The sequence below is a fragment of the Hydra viridissima genome, unplaced genomic scaffold (genome assembly GCF_058129835.1).
Source record: "Hydra viridissima isolate aposymbiotic clone 2 unplaced genomic scaffold, HvirCarnegie_v1 scaffold_12, whole genome shotgun sequence".
In the NCBI taxonomy this organism is placed as follows: Eukaryota; Metazoa; Cnidaria; class Hydrozoa; order Anthoathecata; family Hydridae; genus Hydra; species Hydra viridissima.
In genome coordinates, this window is record NW_028324311.1 from 9501947 (window position 1) to 9519599 (window position 17653).

A 17653-nucleotide genomic window follows, 5' to 3' on the forward strand; every position below is an offset into this window, starting at 1 on the left:
TATGCTAATAATTGCTGAAATCATCTTTATAGTTTTGCCTTCTGATACTGCATGTCTGCCAATTAACTTTTGATGTAATATAGTTTATATTCTTTTGTGGTTAGGATTGAAGAACAAATGGCAAAAGACAATCTTGATGCTATAAATAATATAAAAGATGTCCAGGTTGACCTAAAAAAAAAGCAGAAACAAATTGCAAAAGATTTATGTGCTCAAATATCTGAGTTGGATAGGAAAAACAAGGAAGCAGAGTCTCTGCGAGCTGAAGAAATTAAATTACAAGAACATAATCTCCTTCTGCTAAATATGGTAAAAAGTGCTTTAAATCATAATTTTTATATTAAAATTTTTACATTTAATTTTAATATTTTACCAAAGCAATATTTTTAAATTTTTTAAAAATTCCATCATTAATTTAAAAAAAGTTCATCTAATTTTTTTTTTATTTACCATAATTAAAATTTAAAAAATTCAATTAATTTAAAATCAAATTAAAATTAAAAAAATTTCTCTGGTAAACTTTTTAACTTTCTTGCATGATGATAATGTTATGTTAATGTTGATATCATGATAATAATGTTATATTAATGTTAATATCATGATAATGTAAAGATAAGTTTTAAAATGTTTTTAAAGGGTTTAAGTGAGATGATCAAAAATTTAAAATGTTTTTTAAGGGTTTATGTGAGATGATCAAGAATTTTGTGTTTCACTATTTGTTACAGTTAAAAACACCTTAAAAGCTCAAAATAAAAAAATAAAAACTTTCACTGAAATATTTTTCAAACTCATAAAAATAAGAAAATCTTTCACTGAGATAGGATTTCTAATCGTTTTTCTTTCGATTGTCCTAAGTTTGTGTTTTTGAAATGCTAAAGTAAGTTTTAATATAGACAAATGATATACTTAAAATAATGTGTGGTCAGAAGGTTTTGGGGCAAAAGTGAAAAGTCTATTTCTACATTACTTTTTTCATCAAACATACTGATACACAATAAACAAAACTGTATATTCCTATAATAGAAAATGGCTGTATATCTTCAATTTTTCTTAATTTTAGACAAACAATTTTCATCATGGTTTGGATGATATTCAAATTAACTTTTTTCAATTATCTTTATTCTGTTGGTGATTGTTCTTGATTTTCAGCTATCCAACCTCCACTATACACCAGCAGAGTCAATATTCCTCCAAATTTTTATCAATTTATTGAGCTTTTGGAAAATTTTGTAGATTAATAAACTTTAACACATATGGTACTTTTTGTTCATTCAACCAATCTCTTGACTTTTTGGCACAATGTGAGTGAGCTGAGTTTGATCAAAAGATGTAATTATCATATTGTGCTATTGATAAATTTAATCGTGGTAAACATTTTTAAGTATAAATGTATTTGTGATATAAATGTTTTCATCAACTGCTAGTCCTTTTGTTGTTCCAATATATGGTACTGAAATGCCTTAATAGCACCAAAAAAACATTTTAAGTCTAATTTTTTTTTTATTACTTTTGATTTTTTACTTTTCATGATGGAGTAATTTTTTTTTTTTGTCAAAAGAATAAAATCTAGCATTTCCAAGCATCTATCAGAACCTAGCAATGGACTTTTCATCATCAATAATGATGAAAGTTTCAGAAGACATGATTTTTAAATTTACTGACATTTACTTGTAGTATTTTAAGTTCAGTTCCTTCAAATTTTCCTAAATACATGCTTTTTTTTTATATCTTTAACTTTAAAGGCAACCTTATTTGGCTCATAACACAATTTTTTAGCAGCTATTTCTTTTCTAATTTTGCTGAAAATTTTTTCTTGACTTGAAATTACAAGGAAGACCATTTTTTAAATGTTACAATTTGCAATAAATTGTTGATCATAAAATGCCTTCAAATTGAAAATGTTTTACAACATCAGTTTACTTTCCACACAGGACCTTATCATTGAAATATGCAATGTATATCTAAAATTTGATTTAAACTGGTTATAAATCTAAATAAAAAGGTATCTTTAAATCAAAGTTTAGGAGGGGGTTTTTTGGACTACATAGTTTATCCCAAAATGTTCCAACCATATAAAAAATGCTATTTGTTTTACATAAGGTTTATAAATATTATAAAGAAAATTTTTTTTACATAAGGTAATCTTTTTAAAGAAAAGAAGTATTTTTGAATGTGCGAGTTTAAAAGCACTGTTTTTACAAAAGTACTTTGAAATATGCATATTTTTTATAAGTTTATTTAAGAGAGCTTAATGCATATTTAATATGATTTATTGCATAGTTAAATATGCATGTTTGATAAATAAGGTTTTAAGATCACTCTTAAACTATTTTAATATGTAATAATTGGTAGCTAATCTAAAGTTTTCTTTTTAACAGGAAAAAAAAAGAGATCTGTGTAAGAAACAGAAAGAAAAACAAGACTTAGGGTAAAAAATTAAGTTTTTACACTTAATAAAAGGTACACTTAGTAAAGGTTCATTTTTATTTCCTTATATTCATTTCTCAGCATTTTTCTTTTATAAAATTAAACTAGCCCAGTTTTCATAAAGAATAAAATATGTTTTAGACATCATCTCATACGGCAGAATAAGCAACAGCTTAAACTTAAGAGTAGACAAATACAAGAATCTTTGGTAGCTTTTTTCATTTTTCTAATTTTTGTGAGAAAAAACTTTATATGACACTTTTAATTGTTAATGTTTTTATATTTGTAGGAGATGGATCTTCAAATGTTAGAGGAGGTTGCTAGAAAGGTAGAAAACTTATTTTTTAACAAGTTAGAGATATTTTAAAATATCTCTTCAAATATACACCACTTAGTAACAAGAGGCATAAGCAGGGTTGTAAATGAATAATGAAAGCCCTAGTCGATAAGATGCTTGATTTTTTACTCCAGATAATTTGTCCATAAATTTTATTCTAATCATTTTATCAGCTCCAGTTTTCTGCATTTCAAATTGAATAAAACTTTCTTTTTTAACTCATAATGAATATTATTGAAACAGACTTATTTCAACCTTCATTGGATAATTTAGTTCCTGTTTTTTTTTTTTTTGTTTTTTGTTTTTTTTTTTGTTTTTTTTTTTGTTTTTCTCCTTTGCACCAACTAAAAGAAATGTAGTAATGTAAATAGTTCTTCTTAAATAGTTCTAGAAATGTAGTAATTTAAAAGAGATTTTTGTATATTTTGTTTTTGTTTAAAACATTAAGGAAGCTGAAGAAAGAGCTGTCTGTATAGCAAATAAAGAAAGGTTGAAAGCTGATGCTCAAACTATGCGCCAGGTATTTGTTTGCTTTCTTAATAGTCCTTCATATATAATGCCCAAAGCAAGAGTTTTCACAGTTATCAATGCTAGTTTTTGAAACCAGTATTGAAACAAATTTGTTTGTTAGATAATATAATGTTATTGTTTAAAACTGTATTAATTAAAAGCTAGTAGTAACTTGCTCTGCCTTATGCCTCCATATTTTTTAAAACCATATAATTCAGTTTATAAAGCAAAATGTTTCAAGTGCAATTCTGTCATCAGTTTCAAGTAGATTTAGACTCATCAAACACACAAGAACCATCCATAATATTGTTCAAAAATCAAAAACTGCATGAAGTCTCTTCAGCAGAATTTTCAAAATAGCAACTGGAGTTATTTTTTTCATAAAATGAAAATGTTTAGAAGAATTTCTGGCAAAATGTGTCATAAAGGATGGTGTAACTATAAGAATGATAATGTTATACAAACCAATACAGAAGTGTTCAAAAATATGGTTTCATGCTGAAATGTCAAACTAAATCAGATAGTTGATCAGCTATGGTCAAAACTACTTTGAGCTTTCCCAAAGATTTCAGTTCGTAGAATTGAAAGTATATGTATTACCTGATTACAAAAACTAAAAAATTGAAATCAATCAAATTTTGTCTTTAGAAAAAAAAAAAGACTTTCAATTTACTTAGGTGTGCTGGAATGAAATTTCAAAATGCATATTTTAAATATTTATTTTCACTTTTTCTTATAAAAAATACAATAAAACAATTTTAAAAAACAAGTGTTGAAGATTCTTTAACAGTCAGGTAACAAATATTATTTTGCTTGTTTTTGTTATTACCAAGATATGTTGCATCTTAAATAATTATTCTTATGATAACCTTTTTTTCTTTAAGATTTAAAAAATATTTGATTGTAATAGAAATAAAATTTAAAAGAAAGTTCTAGTTCTTTTCTCTGATATTATTACTTAAAAAAAATTTTCTGTTACACATTCTTGAAAAGGTCATCTTACAAATGCTTGCTGTTTTAATCAAGAAGACACATTTCCAGCTGCCTTCTGTATTCTGAATTTGAACTAAACCGTTTGAATCTTTGCCAGTGATTGCTAAATCTGTGATGAAGTGAATTTGTTGCCTGTTTACTGAACATTCTGAGTACTCGATTCTTGATTTGGACCAAAATCTTTGATATAGTAAAAAAAACAGCATGAGCCTTTGGTGTGACACTTACTCTTGTAAGTGTGATATATGTTGGATCAAGCGTGTTGCTGAAGCAAGCTGTCACTACACCATCAAACCTTTTTTTGTGTCAATAATGCCAATAATAGCAAATGCACAGCTTTTCTCTGCCAATCTTTGAAGGATGTCACAATTTTTGAGAAGTTTAGCAATCATTACCAGCAAACTAACAGCTATGAAATGGTTGACATTTGATGTGTAGATATTTAGGCCAATCTTCAGCTTTGGAACATGTTCTCTTCAGTGCTTTTTAGAGATAGTTCACAACCACAAGAAGAAGCTGTAGCTCTATTGGAGGATTTATTTCAGAGACAAATGTGGTGTCTTTGACTGAAAGTAAAGGTTCATGAAGGATTTTGCTTGTTTGAGGTCTTCGCTTGCAACCTTGAACTTTTTAAAGCATCCATGAATTAATCCAAAAATTCAAAGTTGCTCTTTTCTTGAAAGAGTCTGGAAGTCAATCTCACATTATGTACAAGGATGGGAGCTTGCATGAGACTGGAGGCTACAAATAATTTTTGTCACCTTGAGGTCACAAGATATGATAAGAATTTTTAAGTCAACATCTTCAGGTCAAATGAGACTTAAGAAAGTTTTGATGATTCTCAGGGAGGTCTTATGCATGGGCACAAGAGGCTGGCACTTGACTCCACTGTCTTTTGCTAACTGAGTAGGTAAGATCATACTGGCAGGAGGTGTTTTTAAAAAAGGTTTTTCTTCAGTCTTCCTGTACCACAAGACTAACTTTCAAAAACCCACCACTAATATCAATTCCCAGCTCAATGTACATTTGCCTTAAGCAAAATCTCATCTTGAAGATTAGACAAGTTTTTGCAGTGAACCACAGTAATTTGTTAATAGAGCAAAAAAAATTTTTTTTATTTTTAAGTAGGTTAAGTAAAACAAGCAGTTATAGTAGTGTCACACTCTCTTAACAGCATTAACAACTTAACTTTTCCAATTTTAACTTAAAAAATATCTTTTATGAATAAGACAGGATAACCACCTTTTTCTTGTGCAACTCTAATTGTCCATGTGAAGATGCTTCTTTGGTGGAAAAGATAAAAGATGCAAGTTATTGACCAACTTGTTGGTTTTTTAAAGCAAAACCAACAAATTGTATTAAATTGTCATGGGAGAATAATTGGCTGCATTGATGTGGAAAGCCTCTTCCAATGGTTGTTAGACATTCTGAAAATATTTTCTCAGGTTTTGTTTGTGTTACAGGCAAATGAAATGTCCAATGGATATCTTTCATTTTTTTTCAGCTTCGGGATCTGGAAGGTGAGGCAGTTGCAACATCTTAAACTTTGATGATATGATTAAAAACTAAAAGAATTGAAAATAAAAATTTGGAATTAATCTCCAAAATGTAATTTCTCACTTAGCTGCAAAAATCATAAAAATGAAAACACATTTTCTTTTTTTTTTAAAAAAAGTCTTTGTAATCAGGGATACATATCAATTTATTATTGTTTAAAAAAAAATACTTTTTGGAACATTATAATGTTTAGTACTCTTAAGATATTCTTTATAAAATTGTATTTATGAAATGAAATAAAATTGACTTTATTTCATAAAAAGTTTGAGACTAAAATAAAAAATTGATTTTAATTGTTAAAAATGTTTTAATATTTATGTTATACTTATCTTTACATTTCAGTTGAGTTTTAAAAGCTAATTAATTTTTTGTTACAGTTCTTTTTTTAAGGGAGAAAAACTAGTAATTACTAACTTTTTTGTTTTTAAGTTATGTTAAATACTCATAAGAATCTAAGTCTTACTTTTAAGTAACTTTATTTTTTTAGATTTTTACTGATCAACTGCAATTAGAAAAAATTCGTGAAGCAGAACTTGAAGACTTTTATCAGTAAGCTGAATGTGTTTAAAAGTATTTTTTAGTGAAAATGTACTAAAAATCAGTCAAAAATTAGTATTCATTTGTATCAGTATTCATTTTTATAAGTCATCATTATTACTATAAACTATCAAAAAGTATATATATATATATATATATATATATATATATATATATATATATATATATATATATATATATATATATATATATATATACAGACACACTCACACATATTGTTATTACAACTTATCAACAATTAATTCTTCTAGTAGTTAATTTGTAACTTAATAAGAAGTAGTACTTTTATGAATTGTAAAACTATCAATTCACAATCTATCACATTCTAAATTATTAATTTATAATTTTTAAAAGGAAAGCTAAAAAAGCATAAAGAAAATCAAATATATATAAGTTTTTAAATAATTTTTGTCATGTGATTGAATATTTTTCTATATTCTAAATTAACTTAAAATGGTTATAAACTTTTATATTAATAATTCTGTGCATTTCTGCAATTTAACTGCATGTGACACTTTTTAAACTTTTTTTTTGTACTTCTTTTATGTTTCAAATAGTGCTCTCTAACTATTACTCTATTGTTCTATTTATTACTTTTTTCCTCTTCAATGTTATATAAATCTATTAATGATCTTTAATTCAAGGATAAAAGACAAAAATATAGTAAAACTTATCCAAACGTGCCACTCATTTGTTGTTAACTCTTGGTAATAACCTTCTCTAAACACTTTTTTCGAATATAAAATCTAATTTTTTTGTTTGTCGGGGTTTTTATAGAGAAAATGCAAATCTTCAGTGGAGAAAAAGGGAAAATGAATGGGAAAGAGAAGCACAAGCCAGAGAAAGACTCGTTAAAATGGTACCATTACATAATAATTTGCATTTAATAATTATTTCTAATGCAAGTGAATTTTCAAATGAAACTACAATTTGACAAAATTTTTTAATTTATTACTGCTGTTTTCTTATTACAAGAACAGGTTCTAGAAGAACGTCAAAAACAAATTCATGACAAAATAGCACAAGTCCATGAGCAACAAACAGCCTCTATTGCTGAAAGGGAGAAATTATTAGCACAGATTGAAGAACATAAACTATTAATGGAAAAAGAACAATTTAATGAATATACCAAGAAAAAGCTTAGACAACAAGAAATTTTAGACCAGGTAGACCTATAATGCTAATGATACTCGTGGTTTAAATACTTTGCTGCTGTATTTTTTGCGCTGTATTATTTGCCAAGCACTAATAGAATTTAAATTTTATGACATTTTCCAAATTTTATATCAACCTGCTAGAAAATGTAATCATTATATAAATTGATATTTAATCTTGAAATAATAAATATTTAACCTGGGAAAATCTCATTAAATTTAAAGTGAATTCTTTTAGCACTTAACAAGTAGTGTTCTGAATACTTTAGCACTGCCAAATACTTGGCAAAGGCAAAGAATTCAATACACAGGTATCATACAGTAAAACTTAATTTTTTAGGTTTTAATTTCATATAATACCAATGCACTGTATAATATTACTTTATGAAGTAAGGTTTTGTTGTTATTAGACTTAAAAAAAGTAACGAAGGTCTGTTGTTAAAAGAGTCTAAAAACATTTTCAATACTACCATGGTATTTTATTTGATGAATTTAGTTATGTCCATAGTGCTAGTTAGACTCAGGTTCTAGTAAGACCTCAAAACAGTTTTTTAAATAAAACTTACAAATTACTTAAAGTTAGTAAAGTTTATATTATAAGCAATTTTATTATTTCTTTATCTAGATAATTCTTAAATATTTTATTTGGTTCAAAGTTACACAGTTCTTCCAATTTATCTTTGGTCGTTAAATGATACATTTTTCTACAATTTAAGATTTTTAAAACTTTGTTGTTTTGAATAATTGTCTATGGCTTTCAACAGCTAAATTATTTGCCTGCTTCTTACTTTTGTAAAAAGCAGGCAAAAAATTACTTTTGTAATAAAAGACCCTAGAAAATCCTGGTTAAATTTAGTTCTCTTTTTCACACAATTATTTACCTCATGGAGATAGCACAAATTCTTTGTAATTCAGAAATCAAGGAAAAAGCATCAAATTTGAAAGATTTATTTTCCATTTTAATCCACTCTATTCTAAAACTTTTTACTTTCTCTGTTTCTGCAAACTGCTCTGTTTCTGCAAACTATTATGTACGATAGTAACCAATATTGTTCCTACTACAATTAAAGAGATTCCAAACATTGCCGAAATTGCTCTTCCGTTTTTTCCAGATGTTCTTAAAATAAGAAGAGGTATGAACTCATAATGCCCAAATTTCTTTCCAGAAATAACAAAATCTTCATCTATTTCCTCATTCAGTATGTTTCAATATGTTTTCGTTATATTTGTCTTTACATATTTATGTGTCTTTATGTATTTCATTACTATGTTTTCAAAATGTAATAAATATATGTATATATGTGTATATAACATATATATATATATATATATATATATATATATATATATATATATATATATATATATATATATATATATATATATATATATATATATATATATATATATATATACATACAGTATTGGACAAAACATTTGCAACCAAATAATGCTAATTTAGTTTCTTTATATAAAAGTGCTGCATTTTTTCAATTTAGTGAAATAACTATGTAACTGTTTAGAGACAAAGTTCTTCAAGTTTTATTCATCATAAAGTTCATTATTTGTACACGAAAATTAATAAATTAATCAAAAGTATTAAAAAAAGTTGATTTCCTTCTGGACAAAACAAGTGCAACTCGACAAAATGTTGACCAAGCTGTATTTCGCTATCAATATTTTGTGGCGAATATGTTGTCGATCACAGCCTTGCATCTTTGAGGCATAGATTCGATCAGGTGATCAATGAAAACTTTGTGGAATCGCTGCCCAGGCCTTTTGGATTTGTTCATACAGTTGATCCTTATTACGAACACCTTCACGATTAATTCTGCGGTTGAAGATCTCCCACAGGTTCTCGATAGGGTTGAGATCCGGAGATTGAGGCGGCCAATCCATCACCGATAGGTGGTTGTCTTGAAACCACTGCTTGACTACTTTTGCAGTGTGTTTCGGATCGTTGTCTTGCTGAAAAACCCATTTTATTGGCATATTCCATTCAGCATGAGGTAACATAACATCTTTCAGGATATTTTTATACATGAAACGGTCCATTATTCCATCGTTTCGATGTATTGGACCTAGACCGTTAGCAGAAAAACACCCCCAGACCATTACATTTCCTCCACCATGCTTCACGGTCTTATGGCAGTAACGTAAATTGAGGCGTTTTCCGGCCGGTCGACGTACACGGCAAATGCCATCGCTCCCAATGATGTTGAACTTCGATTCATCACTGAACAGGACAGTTCGCCATTTTAGCACATTCCTGTCAATACGAGATGTACCAAACAGGAGTCTTTTCTTCTGGTTTTTTAGTGAAATCAGCGGTTTCTTTGCAGGGCGTCGAGAAAACAATCCGGCTTCAACAGCACGTCGTCTGATTGTTCGGTCCGATACAGGCAGCTCTAATTGCTTTTTTATCTCGACTGATGATATCCAGGGATCCTTCTTGACGGATCTGACGATCATAGAATCCTCTCTAGAAATGGTGGAACGCGGTCTTCCACCTTGTTATCTGCTGCCAACTTCCCCGAAGAACGATATTTGGAACATAGTCTTGATACGGTCCATTTTTTCACGCGATATTTATCACAAATACTTTTTTGTGACATTCCACTTACGTAATCGCCAATAATTTTCTTTCTTAGTTCCAATCCAAGACTGTCGGGAGCCATTTTTGCACTTGAAGTCATAAAAATAATAAAAATAAATAATCACGCTTCTCAAGGCTTACCGTGCTACATTTACTTTGTGATGATACAATAGTGCTCTGTGGAACACAACGTTTTGGTTGGATGTGGACTGTATTGATGTAATGAAACACTTGTTGTATTTCACTTCTTGTATTGATGTTCTTCTATAAAACACTTTGATAAAACTCACTTCGATAAACTGTCTCGATAATACTGACTGATTGACTTCCATATACTGACTGAATTACATGTCGATTTACATGTCTCTTATATTGTAAAATGAACCTGTGTGAACCTGTTCTGGAAGATTCTAGATGCTTCTTTTCGATGCTTCTGGAAGCTTCTGGATGCGTCTGGATGCTTTTGAATGTTTCTGGATATTTCTGGATGCTACTGGATGCTTCCAGATGCTTCTTCTGGAAACTTCTGGAAGCTTCCGCATGCTTCTGGAAACTTCTGGAAACTTCTGAATACTTCCTTTAATTATTAAAAAACTTCCGTGACGTTGACACGGACCAGACTTAAGAAAATGAAACAAACCAAAAAAGTTGCACTTGTTTTGTCCGCTGCAAAATGGCACTTGTCAACGAAATTCTGCCTGTGTGCTGTCACCTGTCAGCTGATTGCTCATGTCATGGCATGCTATGGCTCCAGACTCCTGAACTGTTTGCTGTGGTAGTATAGTTCGTTTCGTTTTTAAGACATGTAAAATTAGGAACACTTTTTAGCATTGTTCGATGTTGGTTGCAAATGTTTTGTCCAATACTGTATATATATATATATATATATATATATATATATATATATATATATATATATATATATATATATATATATATATATATATATATATATATATATATATATATATATATATATATATATATATATATATATATATATATATAATTGTTTATGTATAAACATCTACATACATATATACATCTATACATATATATAGACAAGGTAAATTTATAAAACATTTATGTTAGACCAGTTATATCCAAAGCTATATATGATGATGATGTTTACATAATGTTCATTAAAACATTATATGCATTGAATTTCATTGTAGCTTTTTATTTATTACCGTTCAGATCAGTGCTCGTGAGAATGAAGAAAAGAAAGCTCAAACGGATAATGAAAAGAATCATTATTTGCTGAGGTTTGTTTTAACAACTACATTTTTTTAAAAATTTTTTATTATAAACCCAAGATTTTAAAATTATTAATCTTTAAAAATATTAATGAAGTTCTATTTAACTCTTATAGAATTCCAAAAATCTATAAAAATTTCTAAAGAACTTTTTGACCAGAGAAAAGCTATTTCTTTTCCTTTTTTTAAATTGAAATTGTAAATTATTCCGCAGTGCTCGCGAGTTGTCCAACGAAGCATTAATAAAAAGAGAAGCTGAAAGAATTAATACCAGATCAGTTGAACCTGTGAGTGTTTATAAATTTTTAATAATTTGTATTTTGTATAAAATTTTGTTAATACCATCAACAAATATTTGTTTCTGGTTATAAAGTTTCTTTTTATTGTTGCTAATGTTTGTCAGACTTTTGTAAATAATTTGTTCAATAGGTGAAGAAATTTATATCATCAAAATTTCTTTTTAAGTCTTTTCGACGTAGAAAAGTAATTTTTACGTAGAGTTTTGAAGGAAAGATTCAAAAGGAAAAATTCAAAGAGCATGGTTAGAAGTTCTTCTATTAGATTTGGTTTTTTGTTTAGTTTATTGTTATGAAAAATGATTTGTAAAAAGTTTGTCTTTAAATTTGATGCATTAAAGATACCACTTTTAAAGTTTAAAAATGGTTTTCATTTTCTTATGGGTCACTTTTGAGACTATTGTCACGTTTATACGTTTCTAACAACAACATTGCATAACCTAAAATAACTTGCGTACATATACAAAATCATAGCGTGATATAAATACTATATTTTTATTATAATCAGTGGATAAGGCCAGATACCTCATCTGTTTGTGTCATCCCCTGAAGACCTGTTTCCCCCGTTCTAATTTTTCATTTATTTTTTTAAAAGTATTCATAAATATTGCTAAAGTTATTCTTAAAATGACAAATAAGTGAAAACAAAAGCTGTACAGAAAAAAAAAGTATATTAATCTTACGAAATGCAATATAATATTTATAAAGTCTTATTATAACCAGAAAGTTTTATTGTAACCAAATACTACATGTGAAAAAAAGAGATGTGCTTTACAGAAAAAAAAAAGAGATGTGCTTAATTATAGAGGCAAGACGCCCCAGTCTGTTCTTGTATGACTTCACCTCATTGAAAATATAAAGAAAACCTATTCACGTTTACAGTAGCAGCTTTTGGCATCAACAAAAACAAATTAATACCAAAACATTTTATGAAAAAATGAAAAAATATATTTAGATTTACCATAATTGCTATTTGTGCGTTCGGTCTATAGATTAATATAACATATAAAATAATATAATCTGTAATATAATTAATATATCTAATAATATAATTAACATATTTATAGATTAATATAACGTATAAATAATATAATCAAATAATATTCATATATTTCAATTCGTTTTTTTTGTTCTGAAATCGTTATTTAAATTGTACTAATTCAGTGTGGTGATTCTTTATTTACAATAAAGTGTAAATAAATGGGCAAAAAAGCAGATAACTGATTTTGTTAAAGGACAAATTGTGGTATTGATTGAAAAGGATACTGTCAAGTACAAATTGCTAAATGTCTTAAGATGTGAAGACACGCTGTTCAGAATATTCTCCTGTGCTCTTAGCCAAATGGTCTGGAATGGTTGTAGTGAGTGTGGCCGATTTCGGAAAAAAACTTGTTAACAATATCGTGTCTTTAAATCTATTATTGTTCATAGCACGCATGCAAACACCACTCATGAACGCTAGAAATCATCGCATTGACTTGAGCTCCAGCTGTAAGACGACGTCTATCGAGCAACTTTAATCTTTTTCTGCGACGCCCGGTTAAATAACCCCTCATGACAGAAAAACAGAGATTACCCAGTAAACATCGAACAGTTGGTAAGTAGTTGGCCCGATCCTAATAACCAACTATTAGCTACAGTTGGGCCAACAGTCGGCTATTTAGTTGGTACCGTGAAAAAAACGTAACGCTTTTACCAACACTTAGCCAACTGTTTTTAAACAATTGTTTGCCATTAACGGCCCAACAGTAATAAAACAGTTGGCTAACAGTTGGTACCATTACCGGCCCAACTATATGATTTTTTTTCGCGATTTTTTAAATTCACTTTTGCGCTTAAATTGAAAGTGCAAAAGTTATAAATCATGTTTTGAATATTGCTTTATAATAAAGTATAACTTTGCTTTTTAATATTTAATTTTCTATCTAATAGTGATTGTTTGTATATCAGATTTTACCAAACAGTAATACTGTCCACACAAAATATTGTATTATTTATAGATAACTTAGTTGAATACAAAAAAAAGAGCAAATTTTTTATCATTACACTTTTATTTCCAGATCATTAAAGAAAAATATTTACAAATAAAGAACTAAAAATATTCTATTATTGTAGTTAATATTATCAAAGGTTTGAAACCAATATTGGCAGCTTTAATTAAAAACAATATTTTAAAACACAAGTATTTAAAAACGTGGCGATTTATTAGATAATTATTAATTATAATTAAGAAAAATTAGAATTATAAATAAAATCAAGATAAATAAGCTTTTATAAATTTGCAAAAGAAAATAATAACTAAATATTCTTTTCATTGATTAACTGCAACTGATTTTTTATAACCTTGGTTTTCGTCTATCTATTTATTGGCCCATCTCCTTGATCAATTGCGCCCTGAAACCATCTTGAAACGATCGGGTAAATATCTTTATCCTTCGAATTAAGATACTGAATTCTTATTGTTGCTAAAAGAATAAAATGAAAATAAATTTAAAAACTCAATTCATTTTTTGTTTAAATATAAATTATTTTTAAGTTATTTTTAAGCTCTTATACGTATACTTTGCAAATTAAGAATTACATTAACTGGTTAGCAGTTTTAAAAATATGTGCATATGATATCCGAGAGCAATTAGCTTATCGGTTCAAGACAAACTTCTATATGCTCTTTAAGAATCATATAGTTGAATACTAATAAATCATGGTTTACATTGGCAATTAATGTCTCTAGTTAACAATAAAGTATGGCATTAATAAGTTCAAGTCACCAAGGGAGAACATAATATCTTACAAATTCACAACTAATGACAACACTGGTAATTGTCATAAGTACTAACATATTGTATTCTTTCTTAGTGTTGTAAACATATTTTTGTATATATAAAAATATGGTTGACTTTAATAGACTAAAAATTTACATAACTAGTAATACTTACATAGTAAGCACTTTAACACAAAATTATAACATCACAACTTAATCTTGCCCACTCCAGTAGCTATCATCTTACTTGAAGATCCGTTTAGATTACATAAAACGCTAAAATTTTTGGAAAACATGGCTCCCAATACACATCGTATGTATTTTGGACGCTCAACTTTACTGCCAATAGAACACAGATATTCGACCTAAAAACAAATAATGCTACATATTACAACTTTTTTTATTTAAATTATTTTTTCAAAGGTAAATGAAAATGTAATGCGGTATAATATAACTAAGGTATTATTAAATTACCTTTGATAAATTACAATTATAAGACTTATAAAAAAACTTATCTTTGATCTTATAAAATAATAGTTACTAGTTTAAACGCAACCTGTAGACTGCTAGAAACATTATAATATAAAAAATAATTTCAAATTACATAGAGAGCCATCTCAGATTTCATCTGTAGCATAAGGTTAAGCCTCTCCAAATCTTCCTTACTTTCCATTGGAAGGCCAGGGGGAACAACAATGTCTTCATTATCCAAAAAACTTTGAACTTCTAAAAAATTATTTTTTTGCTCCAGTTCTGTTAATCTTAACTCCAAAGCTGCCAACTTCTCTATAAACATACATAAATAATTAAATAATATTTGATTGCATTTGAATCTTATTGGAAAGCTGGTTTCAAAAACACAATCTAGTTATTAAATTGAAGACATACACGGATGAAGGTGTTATGGAACTCAAATATTTGGAGTTAAAGTTTTAAACATTCATGTTATTTATCCCTGTAGGTGAATTGATTGCTGTAAAAATGGTATTCTAGCACATTTTTGTGCTGTGTTATTAAGGTCACAGAAAAGAGCATTATTTAAAACCTTCATCTGCATAAAAAAATAGAAATGTGTAATTTTGTAACATGAAATATGTATTTTTTTAAAGCCTTCATCCATTTATGACTTTAATTAAAACACAATTTATTTTTTTTACAAAAGATAAAAATAGTTTTCTTTTGTCAATATATGTCAGTATCATAATCAATGTATGTATGCGTAACACATATACAATGTATAACAAGTAGTAAAACAAAAAAAACCAACAAACAAATAGTTTATCCAAAACCTTTCTTTCCTGATCCCCAAAATTTTGAACAGTTTTCTCATAGTTTTTAGAAGTTGATGTTCCTTTTAATAAAATGCTATACACATATGCATTATATGAATATATATACACACACACACACACACACACACACACACACACACACACACACACACACACACACACACACACACACACACACACACACATATATACACACACACACACACATATATATACACATACACACACACACACACACACACACATATATATATATATATATATATATATATATATATATATATATATATATATATATATATATATATATACATACACACATACACACACACACACATATAATATAAATGTCATATATGCTTAATATGAAATGTATATGTCATATTGTATATGCAATTGCATATATCATTTATTTATATACTGCATATATTATGTCAATATTGTATATATGGCATATATTATATGCAATATATACAAAATACATACATATAAATTATTATATACAACATTTATATTAGAATATAACAACTTTTATGCATGCATGTTATGTAAAGGATGTCTGCCAATATTTTAAGGTGGATTTCTCTGACTTTTCCCTGATATTTTCCTGATCTTCTACCTGTTTTCCTTGATTTAATTTAAAGTTACCCAAATTCAACTTCACAAAAATTGACCTAGATTCATTTAGAAAAATGATCTTCAACTGCAAAAATGTAAACAATAATACAACCCACACTGAATGTATCAAGTATTGATACATTTAATATGGGTTGTATTATTGTTTATATTTTTGCAAGTGAAGATTCAAGATTCGCTTGATGCAAGAGAAGTTCATAAAACCTGCCAAATAAACTTTTATATTACATGTACTATATACAACTTATTTAAGTTATGTAAGTTTGATGAAGAGCCATTTTCCCTGATTTCTCCCTGATTTTTCTAAAATTCAACCTAATTTCCTTGATAATCCTAGATTTTTTCCAGATATCATATTTCCCTGACTTTTCCCTGATTTCCCCTGATCTGGCAGACACCCTGTACGTATGTGTGTAAAATAGAGCTAAAATGTCTAATACAAATACAAAAATGGTGCCATCATAAAAATAAATTAAAAACTCAACCAATGTCAAAAATTATATCTGAATGTGTAACTAATGGATAAATGTAAAATATTTGTACTTACCAGCGTAACGGTTTTATTAAGAGGTGTAGGAGAGTTTGAGTTTAAAACTTTAGTTGAAGGGTAAAAAAAGCGTTTGAAAGAAAAAAAATAATAAAAAGCTTCAAACTAAACTAACTCTATTGAATAATTTTAAATATTGAATGAATCTATTTGAGTAATTTTAATAATTAGTCGCATGGTCTAAGTGAATATGTTGACTTATCTAAGTGAATATGGTCTAAGTAAATATGTTCACTTAGACCATGCGACTAATTATTAAAATACGTTTATAAAACTTACGGGGAACTTTAACGATTCAAAAACACGCGGTACAAAGTCGGTTAATGGTTGGCAAGATATGCCAACAGTTAGCCAACTATAGCCAATACTGGCCCGTCAGTTGGACCAACTAAAGCGTGTTTACTGGGTAATGGTCAATAAAAGAAGATTCTTTTCATCAACCTTTTACGTCATTATTGGTTTATCTGTACACGTTAGATTCCTGAAAAATTGTGTAATACAATTTTTCTGGGTTTTCCATATTCAGAAATAAGGTAGTGAAAAAAAGAAAGTTTTTTGCGCTCTTAGCAGTTCATTTACCCTGTTCATCCTTAACTGCACCTAGATTATTTGGGAAAAAGTCAAGGAGGGTATGCAAGTAGTGAAAATGTGGAAATTGAGTAAGCTCTGAACACTATCAGCTAATGTAGGAGAATTAGGTCACTCAGGAGGTTTTCATAGATCAATTTAAAAG

The 17653-nt window shown here is 28.1% G+C and overlaps 2 protein-coding genes across 13 annotated transcripts in view; one reads left to right on the top strand and one right to left on the bottom strand.

The window, feature by feature from the left end:
* Window positions 1-12048, top strand: part of LOC145193784 (trichoplein keratin filament-binding protein-like) — a 39103-nt gene extending 27055 nt beyond the window's left edge. For 7 of the 11 annotated variants that reach the window (XM_090068175.1, XM_090068176.1, XM_090068179.1 and 4 more), the window contains 11 exons: window positions 105-309; window positions 2379-2428; window positions 2569-2635; window positions 2717-2755; window positions 3213-3284; window positions 6312-6373; window positions 7160-7241; window positions 7363-7548; window positions 11330-11397; window positions 11603-11675; window positions 11854-12048. In XM_090068175.1, coding sequence (XP_089924301.1) covers window positions 105-309; window positions 2379-2428; window positions 2569-2635; window positions 2717-2755; window positions 3213-3284; window positions 6312-6373; window positions 7160-7241; window positions 7363-7548; window positions 11330-11397; window positions 11603-11675; window positions 11854-11886 — 937 coding nt within the window. In that variant the 3' untranslated portion in view covers window positions 11887-12048. Of the gene's footprint in view, window positions 1-104; window positions 310-1060; window positions 1368-2378; window positions 2429-2568; window positions 2636-2716; window positions 2756-3212; window positions 3285-6311; window positions 6374-7159; window positions 7242-7357; window positions 7549-11329; window positions 11398-11602; window positions 11676-11853 lie in introns of those variants that run through there. The other 4 variants (XR_016445437.1, XR_016445438.1, XR_016445439.1 and 1 more) reach the window with 2 other exon arrangements.
* Window positions 12049-13858: 1810 nt separating this feature from the next.
* LOC149881140 (uncharacterized) lies at window positions 13859-15950 on the bottom strand. Of its 2 annotated transcripts, XR_016445924.1 has the most exons (4): window positions 15735-15950; window positions 15050-15231; window positions 14621-14810; window positions 13859-14149 (listed from the first exon to the last, which is right to left on the bottom strand). XR_016445924.1 is itself a non-coding variant. In XM_090069653.1 (3 exons), exons 1-2 carry the CDS (start codon window positions 15239-15241, stop codon window positions 14652-14654), a joined length of 351 nt encoding a protein of 116 aa, XP_089925779.1. In that variant the 5' UTR covers window positions 15242-15947; the 3' UTR covers window positions 13860-14149; window positions 14621-14651. The 2 variants fall into 2 exon arrangements, 1 of the variants encoding a protein (XP_089925779.1); XM_090069653.1 differs by having other exon boundaries at window positions 13860-14149; window positions 15050-15947.
* Between the last annotated feature and the right edge of the window lie 1703 nt (window positions 15951-17653).